Source organism: Typopeltis vanoorti, chromosome 24, assembly GCF_054136105.1.
Source record: "Typopeltis vanoorti isolate ZY-2024b chromosome 24, IOZ_Tvanoo_1.0, whole genome shotgun sequence".
Classification (NCBI taxonomy): domain Eukaryota; kingdom Metazoa; phylum Arthropoda; class Arachnida; order Uropygi; family Thelyphonidae; genus Typopeltis; species Typopeltis vanoorti.
Window position 1 is genome coordinate 26743509 of NC_143572.1, and position 17419 is coordinate 26760927.

At 34.2% G+C, this 17419-nt stretch overlaps 1 protein-coding gene across 4 annotated transcripts in view; it reads right to left on the reverse strand.

The window, feature by feature from the left end:
• The window catches only part of Nadk2 (NAD kinase 2, mitochondrial), a 154783-nt gene that overhangs the window by 80309 nt on the left and 57055 nt on the right, over positions 1-17419 (reverse strand). For 2 of the 4 annotated variants that reach the window (XM_090413743.1, XM_090413744.1), the window contains exons 5-6: positions 15523-15603; positions 11950-12183 (exon numbers count right to left, since the gene is read on the reverse strand). In XM_090413743.1, coding sequence (XP_090269869.1) covers positions 11950-12183; positions 15523-15603 — 315 coding nt within the window. The remainder of the gene's footprint in view (positions 1-11949; positions 12184-15522; positions 15604-17419) is intronic. The other 2 variants (XM_090413745.1, XM_090413746.1) reach the window with 1 other exon arrangement.

Genomic DNA, 17419 nt, shown 5'->3' on the forward strand with positions numbered 1-17419 from the left:
GTGCTTACAAATTATTAGTCATTTTGAAGAAACAGTATTGCTGAGGGTTAGACCTGGCAGAAGTATCGCAAACCATGAATAACAGCACTGGTTCCTGCAGTGCATGTGCTGCATCAGGACACATGGATGTGCCTTACACAACTTTCTGGAAAATTCTATGGAAGATTCTGCATTTCTACCCATTCAAGGAGTTGCACCCACAGGACTTGGAAAATTGACTGACATTCACTTTGACGTTCTTTGCTCGATTAGAGCTGGATGCTGTGTGGCCATGGATGATTTTGTGGGGCGATAAGGCTCACTTTCACCTGAACAGAGCTGTGAATACCCACAACTGCTGGATATGGGCTATGCAAAACCTTCATGCAATCCAACAAATTCCTTTGTATTCAACCAAAGTTACTGCCTGCTGTGGGTTTACAGCTTCATTTACCATTGGGCCATTCTTCTTTGAGGACATTTACTTTAAAACTTTTTTTAAAGGTTTTTTTTTTTTCATCTCAAAAGGATTTGAAAACCTTGATCTACATGGGAGATCTCAACCATTATTCACACAATGCTTGTCATGTCTCTCCTTAAATTCCTCCACTGATAATGCACTCATAACATTTCTGGCAACAAGTTCACCATTCTCAAAGAAAAAAAAAAAAAAAAAATCTAGCCTTCATATCATTTAATGTAACGATATTCTTACTCAATTTGCAGAAGAGATTGCTTGTAATTTCCCCAAGAGCCAAAATTCCATGCATCTACAGAAATGTGAATAGAAGCAGGCAGGCATTGCTACATCTTCAATTTGTATCCAGAGCTGGTTGTCCCTGCTAAAACAAAGATTTTAAGGAGTTCAAGTATATTGTGGGGAAAACATTTTGAAAAAGAGCTACAACATGCCATCTACTGGTATATTTATAAAAAGGGATGATACATCAATGCTAACTAAAAGACAGGACACCACTATATGAGACATGGTTTGCGGAGCAGAGCATTCACAACATAACTGATTGGCAATTTTCCATTTATGAAGTAGATATTTACATCTTCCATGGCCCATCCTAATCCTGTTTAGGAAGGACCATTGTTGGCATGGCAGATCAAATTCAGGAGGCTCAGAATATGGATCTTCAATAAGTGGTTGATTGGTAATGTTAGAATTGCTCCAACGTTACCTCCATTCATCCTCAGGAGTAAAGTTGTGCGTTTCCAATAATTGTCCCTCAGACCAAAAGGGAGTAGATGATCTGAGTTGGGTTTGTGGCTGATTGCTTAGTATATTTGAGATTGGTTGTAGTGGATCAGATTTGAGTTTTTTTATATTTTTTCAAGTTGCAGTCTGTCTTCTTAGATCCAGTGGGGTGACATTTGTTAGAACAGGAAGCCATGGTAGAGGAGTTGATTTCAGAGAACCTGAGATAATATACAGGATTTGGTTCAGTATTTGTTATAGCTGTTTTACACTATAAGAATTTTTTTTTTTTTTAAAGACAATGTCCTGCCCATATGTCTTGCTTGTTTAGTTGTGATATCAAGTATTTGGACAATTGATTTACATGACCTCACATCACCATCCTGGAAATTAGAAAACAGGCTCATTAACATCTTTCAAATGAAACAGAAAGAAAATCTGTTACTAAACTACTTAAAAAGAATGACAAGCCCAATTCAATCTAAACACCAATACCATATTATATGCACACCACATTCCTATCTTATTTCAAAGATGAAACAGATAAATTAGGCTATCTTCTAAAACATTACATGAGTAGAACATTTCACATATCATCAGAAAAAGTTTCTGGTGATATGTGAAAACTACATTCTAACTACTTGAAGTAGATTAAAGACTACTAGGATTCTCTGTCTTTTTCCTGGTTGGTTAACATAATCTCTTAGCAACGGGGCATCTGGTATAAGTACCACTTGATTAGAAAGAAAATACATAGAGTGCTAGGTAATATGCCATACATATATATTTTTTAATGTTGGAAGTTTTTTTATTTTTTTTTTTTTCCACTTGATTAGACTATAATAAATTTAGTTTAATCTTTTATCCAAGTGTAAGCAAACAAAGTTTGTGCCTGAAGTATCTTCAGGACTGAGGCAACTCGTGGCAAAGGTGGACCAAGCTCTCATCACTACTTGTCTTAGTATCTCCCATAATGCAAAGCACATCTATTTGCAGACATGTATAATGCTATGCATTAAGGAAAAGGCCACTACCCAGACCAGTTTTGACCTTTACTGAGGTCTCGCCAGTGGGAGCCAGACCAAAAAGGTGGTGATACTAAGGTGGAAACAAGGGAGAAGTCATATTTACCTATACGAGTTGCCAAAAGGTGTCTCACCTTATTATTAAATTACTCTGGATTTAGAGAAAAGATATTGGAAGTTTTTTCCACTTGGTTAGACTATAATAAATTTAGTTTAATCTTTTATCCAAGTGTAAGCAAACAAAGTTTATGCAAGAAGTTGCCTCAGTCTTGAAGATACAGGTGCAAACTTTGTTTGCTTACACTTGGATAAAGGATTAAACTAAATTTATTATATATTTTTTAAATTCACTTTTTGAGGACATTTTTGAAGATCACTGAGAGCTTTTGAATATTTGTACTTTAAAACTACTTGAAAAACTTAAATGTTCTTTGTTAATTTCCTGAACCACCTGTTCTTTTATACAACAATACATCAAGTCACATATGTTCGACTTAGATGTCTCCATTCCTTTTAGAAATAATTTCCATTTCACCTGGTGTATAAGAATTCTGGGTAAATGGAAGTCTGTTTATGTGAAAACCCTTACAGCATTAAGTTAACTTCAACTTTGATCCAAGCAGCTTCTGCAATGCTTATCTTGATTTTTTTATTTACCTGTTTTGCAGTTAGCATTCCCAGTGAACCTTGCAAATATGAGAGTGAAGAAAATATGATGAACATTTAGTGACTAGACTAAGTGAATCAACACTTGTAAGTGAAAATCTGAAGAAAAATAAAATACAAATAATAATAAATAAAATAAAATAAAAGAAATTGATAGGGGAATTTGCTGCTGGATAATTTCACAAGCATACCAAAGACCATTCATAACCAAAATTATGAACCTAGGAAAGCGTAGTAACTTAAATGAAACTCGTTTATTTTGGAAATGCATTCTCAGCCAGACATTTTTCATTAATAGGAATATTCTCTGTGAATGCCTGATGTCAGTTTAAGTTATTGTTTCTTTCTTATTTACTACTTTAAATACTTATATTATTAAATTATCATAATTTAATAAGCTATGGCATACATTTATGAGTCAGATAAATCTTCCTTTAATTTATATTTCAATGAACTTGACATTGTCAGCATCCAGGAATGCATTAGCAGAGCTAATCTCAGGTGGTATGGTGACTTAAACAGAATTGGTGAGGATAGATTAGCAAAACAAGTGTTCTCTGCCAGGTCGGCAGGAAAACGACCCAGGGGAAGAGCAAGATATAGGTGGATTGATACGGTACAAAGGGCCTTAGAAAATAGAAATATAAGATCTGATATTGTTGGAGTCTTGACAAGTAACAGACTGATTTAGAGGAAAATTGTAGATAGGAAGTTAGTAATGATGTAAATTTTTCATGTAGTACTATCATATCCTGTATATCCCTTGAGGGTGCATGTCAGGAATTTGATGATGATGATGATTAATCTTGAAATATAAATATCTCTTTTTCGCTCAAGTTACAGAATTTCTAACTGTGTAACGTTATTACTTTTAATTAATATCATCATCATCATCATCAAATTCCTGCCATGTACCCTTAAGGGGTGTACAGGATATGATGGTACTACATGAAAAAAATTGCATCATTACTAACTTCCTATTTACAATTTTCCTCCAAATCAGTCTATTACTTGTCAAGACTCCAATATTATCATTATCAGATCTTATATTTCTATTGTCTAAGGAACATTGTACCATATCAATCCACCTATATCTTGGTCTTCTTCTGGGTCGTTTTCCTGTCAACCTGGCAGAGAACACTTGTTTTGCTAATCTTTCCTCACCCATTCTGTTTGAGGGACCATACCACCTGAGATTAGCTCTGCTAACGCATTCCTGGATGCCAACAATGTCAAGTTCTTTCCTAATATCCTAGTTTTTAATATGATATTGCCATTGATGCTATCTGTTCACGCCTCTAATCTTTGTCAGGACTCTCTTATCTGCGGCCTCTAGTCTTTGGTCAAGTGTTTTACTTCTGTACCAGCTCTCAGATCAATAAGTTAAAAGTGGTTTGAACACTGTCCTGTATACAGCTAATTTAGTGTTTCGACTAATTTCTCTCTTATTCCATATGAATTTATTCAATTGACTTCCCACCATACCAGCTTTGCTGATTCTGTTGTCTATTTCTATATTCAATTTACCATCTTCAGTAAAAATCGTGCCTAAGTAGCTGAAATGTTTCACATGTTCCACAGGTTCTCCATTCAAAACACAGTTGACATTTTCAATGATTCTGCCTATTTTCATTGTCTTTGTCTTTTTATTGCTGACCTTCATACCATATCTATTACAACAGCTATTCAATTTAGTCAGAGAATCTTGCAGACTTGTAGTGGATTTATTTAGAAGTATAACATCATCCGTATAAAGCAAGGAGCTGACATTAACATCTCCAATTTTGATATCATGTTTAATACCACACCAGATTTAACATCAAACCATCTTCCTGTATTTCCATCAATTCTAACTGCTGACTTACAACTCAAATAAACACTAAGTATTGCTTGATATAATGCTCCATTCACACTATATAACTGCAGCGTATTGAATAGCTTCTCTCTTGGCACCTTGTCATATGCCTTTTCCAAATCGACAAAACTTAAATACAGATCTTTGTTATATTACCATGCTTTCTCGACCATTTGTCGTAAAGTGAAGATCTGATCCTGACAGCCTCTATTTGGCCTGAATCCAGCTTGTTCTTCACCAAGCTTTTCTTCCACAATTCTTCTCAAGTATTCAGTTTTATTTCCCTTTTTATATATGGGTACTATGAGAGCTCTACTCCAATCATCGGGAATTCGTCTCTCTGTCCAGGCTTTCTGAATTATGTAGTGCAGCCACTGTAAGACTCTTATACCACCATACTTCAGCATTTCTGTCGAATATCATCTACTCCTGCTGCCTTTCCACATTTCAAGCCTTTGATGGCTTTTTCTACTTCAAGTATGGATATGTATTCCTAACTGCATGCCTGGTTAGTGTTTTTTACCACTGCACTGTCATCACTGCTTGTTTCATTTAGCAGTTTTTCAAAGTAATTACTCCATACTTCAAGGATATCTTTTTCTCCCGTTTTCATGTCACCTTTATCATCTCTAATTCCTTTTACAGCACCCTTTCCTCCATTTCTAAGCTTCTTCAACAACCTCCAGAATATTTTGCCACCTTGATATTTATTTTCTATATTCTTGCCAAAGTCCTCCCATGACTTTTGTTTAGCAAGTTTTACACAGTGTTTAGCATTCTTGCATTTGTCTCTATATTCTCTAAGAGCACAAGCTGACTTATTTGACAGGAACTTTTGGTATACTTTCTTCTTTTCCTTCACTGCCTCTTTAACTTTCTGTGTCCACCAAGGAGTTCTGATTTTTTTATCCTTACAGACAACCTCACCACATGCCTCTCTGGCAGAATCAATCAATGTTTTCTTCAGAGTTTGCCACTGAATCTCCAAGGTTTGATTCCTGTTCTAAAACCCTTTCGTTTTTTTTTAAATAATCTTTGTGTATGTTAGTCTACAGTTCACATCTGAGAGCTGCTCAACTTTTATTCGTTTTAAAACTTTCTTACATGTTATTTTTTTCAAATATGAAATTCAATTTTATCCTGCTCAAGACTAAATAGTGATCACTTCCAATTTCAAATCCTCTGTACACTCTGGTGTCCTGCACCAGGGAGAAAACATCACTATCAACAATAATATAGTCAATGAGACTTTTCTTATTCCTTGCCTCTTCTCTCCATGTGAATTTGTGCACATTTTTATGTTGGAACATGGTGTTAGTAATAACTAGTCCATGTCCTGAGTAGAAATCCAACAGATATTTGCCATTATTATTAGCTTTGCTCTTTTCTCCAAATTTTCCCAAAACATTTTTGTATATCTGACAATCACTTCCTACTCTGCTATTTAGATCCCCAACAAGGACCAACTTTTCCTTTTTCATTGTGTCAGTAGCTTTCTCTAGAGCCTCAAAAAATTCCTCCACTTCTACCTTAGTAGAACCTTCTGTGGGACCATAGGCACAAATTAGTCTCATTGCTCAGTTCCCCATTCTCATATTTGCCCACATCTCTCTACTCGAGATTGCCTGCCATTCAAGAAGATTAGCCTCGTATTTTGTGTTGAATACTATGGCTACTCCTTCTTTTCCTTGAATGTCATTGCCTGAATATAACATTTTGTATTTATTGCTCAGAAAGATCTCACCAGTTTTTGTCTTTTTTGTTTCAGTCACCCCTATTATGTCGATCCCCTAGTTATCTAATTCCTCAGCTAGCTCCATTTCTTTGCCATTCAGGCTTCTTACATTGATAGTACCGATCTTTAACTCTGGTGATGTTGAGTTGGGGTTTGTTTTCAGATTTGCTTCTTTTTATTAAGCTGGAAAGTCCATGTTTTTTACCTTGTTATTTTTATAAGTCTTATGTTATTTCTTACTCACCTGAAGAAGTCGGAACACCGATGAAACTAGTCATGATTTATTAAAGGTTTTTGTTATACTTTCTCGGGTTCTAGTCAGTTAAATTTTAATTTTATAAATGTATATCTAATACATCCCGAGTCAATCCTAATAACAACAATATATATATATATATATATATATATATATATCAGTGGCATCGCGTGCTCATTTCAGTTGGGTGTGCTGTCATGTGGGTTATGCAACCCACGCTACAAATTTCACGTCAATTTGACTGTATGCATGGGCATGTGGGCGCAGAAAATTTTCCAGGGGGACAGAACTTGGAGACAAATAATTACATCAATAAATTTTAATAATTATTGATTAAATTAAATAATTACATCAAAAAATGTCGTTTAGCTTCTTTTTTTTATGTAATTATTTGTCGATATAAATTATAAATATTATTTGCATTTTGCATCGATTTTAATGATCTTTAATTCTTGGGGGAAAAAAGGTATTTAGAATTAATAGTTTTTAACACAATTTCATATATAAAAAAATTTGACCAGCATATTTTATTAAAAATCAACTAATTAATTAATCCTAAATTAAATTATTTAAGTTTAAAAGCAAAAAAAAAAAATCATAAAACTAACAAGTAAAATAATATTAAATTACATCCACTTACCTTTTAAAAATGTATTTTTCTGTTTAAATTTGTTTCACTATGAATTTACAACTTGCACTTCATCAGTAACTCACTAGACATAGAGGGCAAACTAACCGGTCACTGTTCACAAATCAGAAAAAGATGAACCAAAAACAGAAACACGTGTTTTATTGCTGTTCTATGGCTACAGGCCAACCCATAATAAAATTTTAAGACAGACAAAGGGTTCCCAGGGTCGAGGGTGTAAGATTACATATCTCAATCAATTTTACGATTATAATTTGTGGAATTTTTTAATCAATCCCAGCGGGATTGCACCGATGAAAAGGACCTTGGAGGTCTTTTTCATCTGTTGTAATGCGGACAGCTCTTTTCTTTAGTATGTTTACTATTTTGAGTTTGTGATATAACCTCACTGCACAATCACTGCCTAAATTCAAACTATTTACCAACAATTGACTGGCCTGGCAATGGGTAGCCCCCTTTCACCTTCTTGTGCTGACCTATTTATGGAGGATCTCGAAAATAAAATTCTACCTCAAATAAATCCTAAACCAATAATTTGGTGGAGATATGTAGATGATATCATCATTGTATGGAACCACAACAAAGATGACGTAATTGATTTTCTCAATAAAATAAACTCCTTTCACCATTCTATTAAATTTACTCTAGAACTTGAAAAAGACAAACAACTACCATTCTTGACATCTTAATTAAGAAGCAAGTTAATGGCCTTATGAACCTATCAGTCTACAGGAAACCTACGAATACAAAACGTTATCTACATTTCAGCTCCTCATACCACATTTCTACACATACTAAAGAAAAGAGCTATCCGCATTACAACAGATGAAAAGGACCTCCAAGATGAATTAACATTGATATCTAATAACCTCGCCTTGAATGGCTACCCACCAAGACTCGTCAATAAAATCCTTTTCTCTGAGCCACCACAAAGAGAACGAGAAGACACTCAATATATTACCACAATTGCCATTCTGTATGTGAGCAGTATCTCTAACAAGCTCGCTAATCTCCTCAAACCACACAAAATAAGAGTGACATTCAAACCTATAGAAACAATTCGTAAACTACTACGATCTCCAAAAGATACCCAGCCTTTCTATAAGTATGCTGGAGTCTACAATATCCCATGCTCGTGTGGTTCAAGTTACATCGGCCAGACTTCAAGAAGTCCTCGAGATTAAGCAGAAGGAACACATTGGTTATGTTAAAAACAACAGACAAGGCATATCAGGCCTGTCATCACATTTCTCCATAACAAACCATATCATTGAGTGGGACAAAAGTTTTACCCCTTACATAGAGGAAGACTACCGCTCTCGAATGTTTAAAGCAGCAGCCACAGTCGCACGCACTACAGATAACCTTCACAGGAACCAAGGTTTAATACTTCCAGAGATATGGAAAACTCTAATTAGATCTCTGAACACACAAGAAATGAAATTTAATGCTAACTATAGAACATTCCTTAACAACAACTAGTAAATCATGAACATGCGATACGTGTATTATTCATGTTCAATGCTATTTTAGTTTGTAACTATAATTTTTAGAATTTACAGTTAAGATCTATTTTGTGATATGTTTTAACCTCAGTGCTTTGTATCCTGACAATGCCAACAGCTTAGTTTGGTGAAACTAGTTGGTATTAAAATACTTATCCGTTTACACTTGATCAATGTTCCCAAATAGTTATTTACATTAGTTCTGTGATCAAGAAAATACACGATCATCATGAAGGAGAATGCTATATTTGGTTGGTATATTTGAAATACTCAAAGATGAAAATATGTGAAGCATCATTTATAAGACATGTGAGAATAGGAAAGAATAAGTATGAGTAGAAACACTTTCATTAATGGTAAAGAATAATTAATAATTATCATTTGTGATATGTGTGTCCTACAAGTTGCTGGGTAGAGCGAATGGCATGATCCGATAAATTCTAAACATGAATAAGTGAATTTATGATGGCATAATTAAAAAAAAAAAAAAAACTTTGTGAAGAGAGAGAGTATTGTAGGAATAAATGTGGTTTGATGGAGCAGCAAATCATCTCATAAAATTTGTTGCACATGTTATGTGTATATTTTGCTCCGTTTTCCAAGAATTTTATTTTGTTTACTGAGACTCGTATACATAACATCAGATCATTATCGGAATTATCCACACTTTCGGGAATCCTAAATTCATTAGGTTTTTTTTTTTCCCCCCCCCCCTTAGTATCTGCAATTCTTCTGTCTTATCAATCTCACATATGCTGGTATTTTGTTGTAGATCAACAATGTCTTATAATACACAGAATATTCATTTTTATTCAGGAATAGATATTTTTTACTGTCTGTTGTTTCTGAAGACTAGAATAAAAATGTCTCTATATCGTTAAAAAACTCTGCAACCTCAACAGATGCTATACTGCACAAGCAAAAGAAAAACAATTAGCATTTTTCTCCTAACATCCACTTTCAAATTTTCAGTTCCAGAAAACATGTGTAACAACTGTTTGTAATACAGCCATCGATTACACAAAGTGCTCAACTGAAGACAAGTAACAAGTTTCAATTGGATTGGTTGACACAATAACCAATCACAGATGCTAGGTGCTGAGTGAGCTCAAAATTTTAGCTCAGCAGGTCTGGGTGATATACTAATATACAAAAATATTACAAAGCTAAGAATTTGACCTGCTGCGCCCTCTTTACATCTTCTCGAATGGCTCAAATGTGTGTGCATTTCGAAAGCACACCCGTTGTTAACACAAATGTGATGCAATGTTTACATGGTGAAAAGTGCCTTCTTCATGAAGCACTAATGCTTTATTACCCTCCTGAAGAGGACAATAATTTATTACCCACCTGAAGCATTAGTACAGTATATTGTGTTCAATTTTAGGAATTGCACGAAGTCTGCAAACAATTGGGGGAGTCTTTAATGAGAATAAATGCAAAAATATAACATGGATGATACTGATATTTTGTGGATGAGCACTGCACACCCGGAATATTCGCCCCTGATATATATAACTAACATTTTGTTTCCCAAGTAGACAGGAGATCTGCTCAGCAACAGGTTATGGATTTAAATCCCACTTTGATATCGATTTTTGTGAATTTGTTGAAGCTGTAGATGTATTTCACTGCTCAGCATGAGATCCCCCCCCCCATCCTACTTACTGGAGATTTAACATGGCAGCAGCATTTATTTATTTCTCTTTTACATATGCATAAGTAGCACACACAAAGACATTGTGGACTCATTGGCATATTAATGATATGTGGATCATATAACTCCCATTGCATCCGAAGCACTAATATACAATAGGTTTAAAATCTTTTCTGGTGGGATTAACATATATAACTTCAGGATGTCATGGAGTTTGGATGACTAGTACATATATAAATTAAAACTAATCATATATTTTAATGAAACACTAAAAATAAAGAACAGCGTGTTCTTATAAAATGTCAACTTGAAAGTCAAACCATTTTACTATTCAATAATAAAAGTATAGTAAATCCTGGATTGACACAGATTTAGGGATATTTTTAGGGTCATAAAAGATCCACAGAGGTTGAGGATTTCAAGCTCCATTATGAACTTGAAATCCTCACCAACACGAAATCCAATCCATAATTTTTACTAATGACAGTATACTCACTCCACTCCAATTCTCTTCATGACTTGACAACCCGTGCAGTTGTGACTGCAGATGTAGTTTATATCTATAATCACAGCTATGATCAATCTGGTCTTGCAGACCATGTATGGATACTACTCACAAGATCTTCTGAAAAAAAAACACCATATTCCATTACACAGTCAATTAAAAAAAAAAAACTTTTCTCGGAATCTGCAGCTGCACTCAGAAATCAGCCCAATTTAAATAAATATGGATGCTAGAACTTCCCAAACTTTGGGAAACATTAATCCTCAGAGATCCCAAGCTACAACTTAGGCATCCTACAAATGCCCATAGAGGGTGCCCCACTTAGATAGGAGTTTAGAGTTAGATCCATGTACTCTCTGAAGGTGTCTCAGTGACTGAGACAAAATATTTGAAGAATTAAAATAGTTTTAATCCTTTCTTAGGGCTGTTAATACTTCATTAAACCTCCAACAGAAAACCCTGTTCTAGAGAACAGGAAACTCTTTCAAGCAGTTCAAGTCCCAAATAAGCAAGGGATAAGTATTCTTGCATCAAGCAGTGAATAAGATTTACCACATGAAAACATTCACAAACACTGAATCCACAGTGGGATTCAATCAGACAACCTGTTGGCCGGACAGTAGAGATGCTATCCATTCAGCCAACCAGGAAAGTAAACGCTTGGGTGATTGCATTTATACATTACAACATGCAAGGAACTTCCATCACAAGAAAAGTAAATAAAATATAGTACAATAAAACTCTAGCATTACAACATATCATATTTAAAGCATAATGATTGAAAAATAGTTTTTTTTTATTTATTTCAGCACAAAGATGGGACTGAATTACAGTATATCATGCTATATTAAATGCATGCAGCAAACACAGAGAAGAAAATAAAGCAAACTGACAAAGTGGCACAACGACTTACCTTGAAGACAGTGATTCTCCAATAAAAACTTCGTTTAAAGCTCTCACTGGAAGTACGTTTGTTCTAGAGGTGGAATTGCTCTGCTTTAAGCCTTCTAAATTTTTATGCTGCCCTTCAACACAATCTAAAAATCGGTATTCAGGATATTTCAGTTGTTGATCATGAAGTTCAATTGGAGGCTCACAGGCTTGTTCTCCTATTAAAGTGACTCTTATTCTCTGTCTGTATGTCCACCTGATAAATTGAAATTTTTTGATTTAAAAAACAGCTATAAATTAGTTTACTTATGAGTGACTGAAAGCCACAATTATTCTGAAACATATAACAATATCTAACATTTCAACTGGCAAATGTCATTATTTAGACAATGCTCTGATTATACAGGGTGGCCCATAAGTCACAAAGGGGTTTAAACATTTAACAACTATTTTATTTATTAATTATTTTTTATTCTTTTTCTTGTTATAATGAAATACAGAACCTAGAGATATTTTTATTAGTTATTTAAAACATCCTGTAAATACCTTCCAATTTTCGCTTCACCAAGCTGCACCCTTTCTATGGTATGACAGCTGTTAATGTTTCTGGCTGCAGTGCCCTAATTTCTGCATGAATGTTCTCTTTCAGCTGTTGGACTGTCTGGGGCTTTTACATACAGCTTTTCCTTCAGGTAACTCCACAAGAAGAAGTCAGGAGCTGTAAAATCTGGAAAATGTGATGGCCAATTAATTGCAGCTCTTATTCACTCACTAAAAATGTGCCTTAAGAGTTCCATTGTAGCTCTAGCGGTGTGGGCAGTGGCTCCATCTTCCTGAAATCACATCGCGGGTGTGTTCTCTATTGCAAAAAAAATTCAATCATCCTGATATCGCTCCCCAGTGACCGTCACTGCATCGTCATCTTGAAAGAAAAGAGATCTGATGATTCCCTGCAATGTTACACTGCACCAGACTGTGCAATTGAAGGGATGCAATTCATACTGGAGAACAACCCTTGGATTCTTCAAACTCTAAATCCTGCAGTTCTGCTTGTTTATGAAATCAAAAAGTGATCCTCACAGGACATCAGATGGTGGATAAAGTCATTTTCTTTTCTAGTCAATTGCAGACTGCAAAAAACATTGCTGATGATCTATCAATTTAATTCCTTTATCAGCTGGATCTTGTATGAAAAGAGGCATTAACTTATGGAACCCTCTTGCTAGAAACATTCAATCAAGCGATGAATCAGTTTCCAAGATGAATCAGCATTCGATTTCTATCACTGCCATTAAAATGGCAGTGATAGAAATCGAATGCTGACATTCAAAATAAAATTGCACAATTCTGATTTGTGAACTTTTCCAAGATTGATTTCCCAAATGTTCCTTAGAATACTGAAAAAAATAAAAATAAAATGAGAAAATTAATAATAAAAAAAGTTATTCACATTTTAAATTCTTTCATGACTTATGGGCCACCCTATATTTGACAGCTATTTTCTCTGCATACTCATCTGGTCATGTGTCTTTTCTCACATGTGCCACAGTCCGCTTTTACACAGCCTTCAATTTTCCATAATAGCTGTTACCATTAGCAATGCATGAATTAATGGCAAAAAGTATTACCATACTGCAATTACTAATTTAACATATTTGATAAAGAATCTTCAGAATCATTACAAATATTAATGTTTGTGATGAATGTAAATCAATTAATAATCCTGATTTATAATTAATTATGCACATGGCAAAATATGAAATGTTTACCCTGTTCAGACTGAAAACTCCTACATTAGCTCCTTTGTGAATACTGAACATTAAGAAGTTATGGCAACTATTTGCTTCTATTGAAGTGTACAGTGTGGAAAACTCAAACAAAATGTTTAGGATACTTAAGTTCCAAAATTTTAGGTTTTCAGATTTTCCGGTTGGTTGCACACCACAAAGCACATCCAAATTTGACTTCTTAGTTTCAGGGAAAGTGGGTAAACATTTTGACTTTATCATATTTCATATCCATTACTTATTTCAGCAATACATTTTCAGAGAAAGAAACCTAAATTACATATAATGTATGTAGATAGCATGTGGCTGTCCTTTAGCCCTTTTCATACTCTCCACCAAGGATTGTTATGACAGAACATCTTTGGGACCACTAGAACATCTATTTATTCTACTGGACTAAGAAGATCATGACTGTGCATGCTGGTGAAGTTTTCCTATGTCATTTTCCTCAGAGTAAGTTGGAATAACATGAACATACTGTATTACTGAGTTGAAAGAGACATGGGTCTATTCTGTAAAATTGTCACAATGCAGGAAATATTGCCTTATCCATAAGTGTTGCATATACATTGGCATTTAACCTTCCAGTGCTTGATGAACACAGTATAAGGTGGGTGTTCCTTCTTACCCTTTCTAAAGTAATGGAGAAAGCCATTAACTTCAGGAAACCTCTCAAGTAACATATGTTTTTGTTATTATTATTATTTTATTTTTAAATCCCACACAAACAGAATGCAGAACCTAACAAAAACTGGCACCAGTATATCAATGACTATTTCCAGTCGACTGCAAATCGTATTGGTTTTGCTAACAGGTATATTTCTTCCCATTTTCTTCTTTGCGTTATCTTGCACTACATGAACAAAACTTTTACAATACTTCTATAAACTTATATTCTGATGAACTGTAACTTCAATGTTCACAAAATTCAATCCTGTTTCATTCTCTCACAAAGAACCATTTCTCTCTGATTCTTGATAATACTCAAATCTTATACAAGGCATGATTTTTCTTTTTAGGATAAATTTTAATCTTCAGTCTTTCTTGGCATAAACATATCATTAAAAGCAATTTCTCAGTATCCAAGAGCCTTGGTTTTCATTAATTTAACTCTTTCAGGATCATGGGACATGTATGTCCCCACATAAAATTTTAATTTATTTGCAACCCTTTATGTCCATTGGGACACATGTGTCCCATGAAATTCTATAAAACCTACGATTTTTTCCAACATAATGATGATGTTTTATGTTAAATAGATACCTAATAAAGTCATTTTAATACCTAAAAACTTTGTATTACTTCATAAGTCTTTCTGGTCATGAAAGGTTAAGGCACTACTTTACTTTGAATAATTCTTAACCCTATAAATATTGCAAACCATATTTACTGTTGAACTACTGAATAGTGTTTTCACATTCTGGGTATGGTTGAGGTTCCTGAAAAATTCATGATTCTGGACTTAGTGCAGAACTCAGCATTCAGAATGATTAACATATTTGCAGTGATTAGCAACAAATTGTCTCATGCTTTCTGTTTGCATGCTGGGCAGTTACACCACAAACCAAATGGCATGTGTCCATCAAAACTAATAATATGAATAGGTAAAAAAATGTTTGTTTAAGGATATATTAGATACCAATACTCAAGATAATTCTATATCTAGTTGGTATATATAAAATACTAAATGGTACAAGGAATTATATGTGAATCTACATTAATAAGACATGAACCATGTGTGAATGACTGGCACATTTAAGGAGGGAAAAATGTAGTTGTGAATAGAAATACATTCATTAGAAACTTACCAATAATTTACAGCATTATGTGTATCCAACATCAACAGGTTTTCTTTCCTCATCTTTCTGCCAAACCATGGTACTAGTGAACTATACGTTGAACAAGATAGTGTTCAGGATCATCGTCATAAAAAAAAGAGTAAACTAGTCACTATATATTTGAAGAGCTGATGTACTTTTATTTTTGGAATGCACTCCATTCTCATTTTAACAGTCACTCACATTGGTGAACTGTTTTTTTTTTTTTTTTTTTAAATCAAAAACACCTATTTGTTATATATTTTACTTCATTTTTATATACTGGTTAAAAAAATTATTTTATAAAAATTGTGATTTTATTGTTTTTCCCAATTTTAGCTTGATTCAACTTCATTTCTCCAAATTCCTTCTCTTTTTCCTTGTCATTATTATTTGTCCTAAAAAAAACCATAGTATGCTGTGCTCTAGAGAATAATTCCTAGCTGACATTGTCTTTTACAATATCTTACTCTTCTGGAATGGCCCTATTGTTTAAAAATTACTTATACACAGAAGTGATTATATTATTATATTTTTAGGATTAAGCCAAAGCAACTATGGCTATGGAGGGAGGAAGGGTATGCCATTTTGATATTAACGTCCATTTGTGGATTTGTCTATTGTGTTGGAGGTGAAAATTCGGTTTAAAAGAAAACTAACACTTCTGTATGAGAATAACTCACTTCCAGTTGAAAAGTACTAGTAACGTTCCTCAAGTCATAGAGGATATTTGAACTCGGATCTTCCCAACCAAAAGGCACATATATTCTTTGAAATGTACTATGGAGATGCTCCCAGAAAAAAGATAGTAGAGAAATTTATATAGTTCATAATTCACCCCAATCATTTCTAAAAGAATACAGAAAAGTACACCAGCTTTCACATTTCATGAATACTCTATTTAATCAGTAGAGATCTTCCAAATCTTCCAATTAACATCACCCATACACCTCTGAACTCTAGTCTATGGAAAACGGATATCAGGACAGCAGATTAACTATTGTATAATGCCAAATGCCTTTTTAATACTTTCGACTTTTAGATATGGCTTGGCCACTGATGGCAGTTAACTCGTCTAATTTTCATTGACTTTGAAGTGGCCATTGTGGATAAAATAAATCAACCAGCTTACACTTTGTATCCATGCTATTTCAATGGCATCACAATGATGTTGCAAATTTAAAGGTACATTTTGCATCTATATTTTGGTTGACAGATATATGTGTCATGCTTGGTTAAAGCTATAATCTAAGTTAGAGGATCCATTCAACTTTTTTTTGGTCTGAAATCCAACTCTTAGTTCCATAGATTAAAATTTCTTTCAACACTAAATTCAATTGTCTCATGAAACCTGCCTATCTTATTTTATGATTTATTTTCATGTCTAATTATTGCACCACACACACACACACCTCTTACCAACCTTCTTACTTATTTTTTGTATTTCACTGCAGATTTTGATATAAAATTTTCTATAATAATCATTATTAATATGTAACACCTCCACAGAGTTCAATAACTCATTGAAGGAAGGCATCTACATACTACATAAACCACCATTTGCACTATACCCTCAAGGAATGCACAGCATATATTAAAATAATATGACATGATTTATACTATTATTATTACCATTCTAATAACTTCTCCAAATGAATCTACTATCTTGGAAGTTTATTTTGCACTTGGTTGGACTATAATAAATTTAGTTTAATTCTTTATCCAAGTGTAAGCAAAGAAACCGTCAGAAAATATTTTCAGGACTTAGGTAAGGTGGTGCAACACCAGGCAACTCCGAGCAAAGGTGGACCAAGATCTCATCACTCCTTGTCTCAGTATCTCCCATAACGCAAAGCACATCTCCTTGCGGACATGTATACTGTTATGC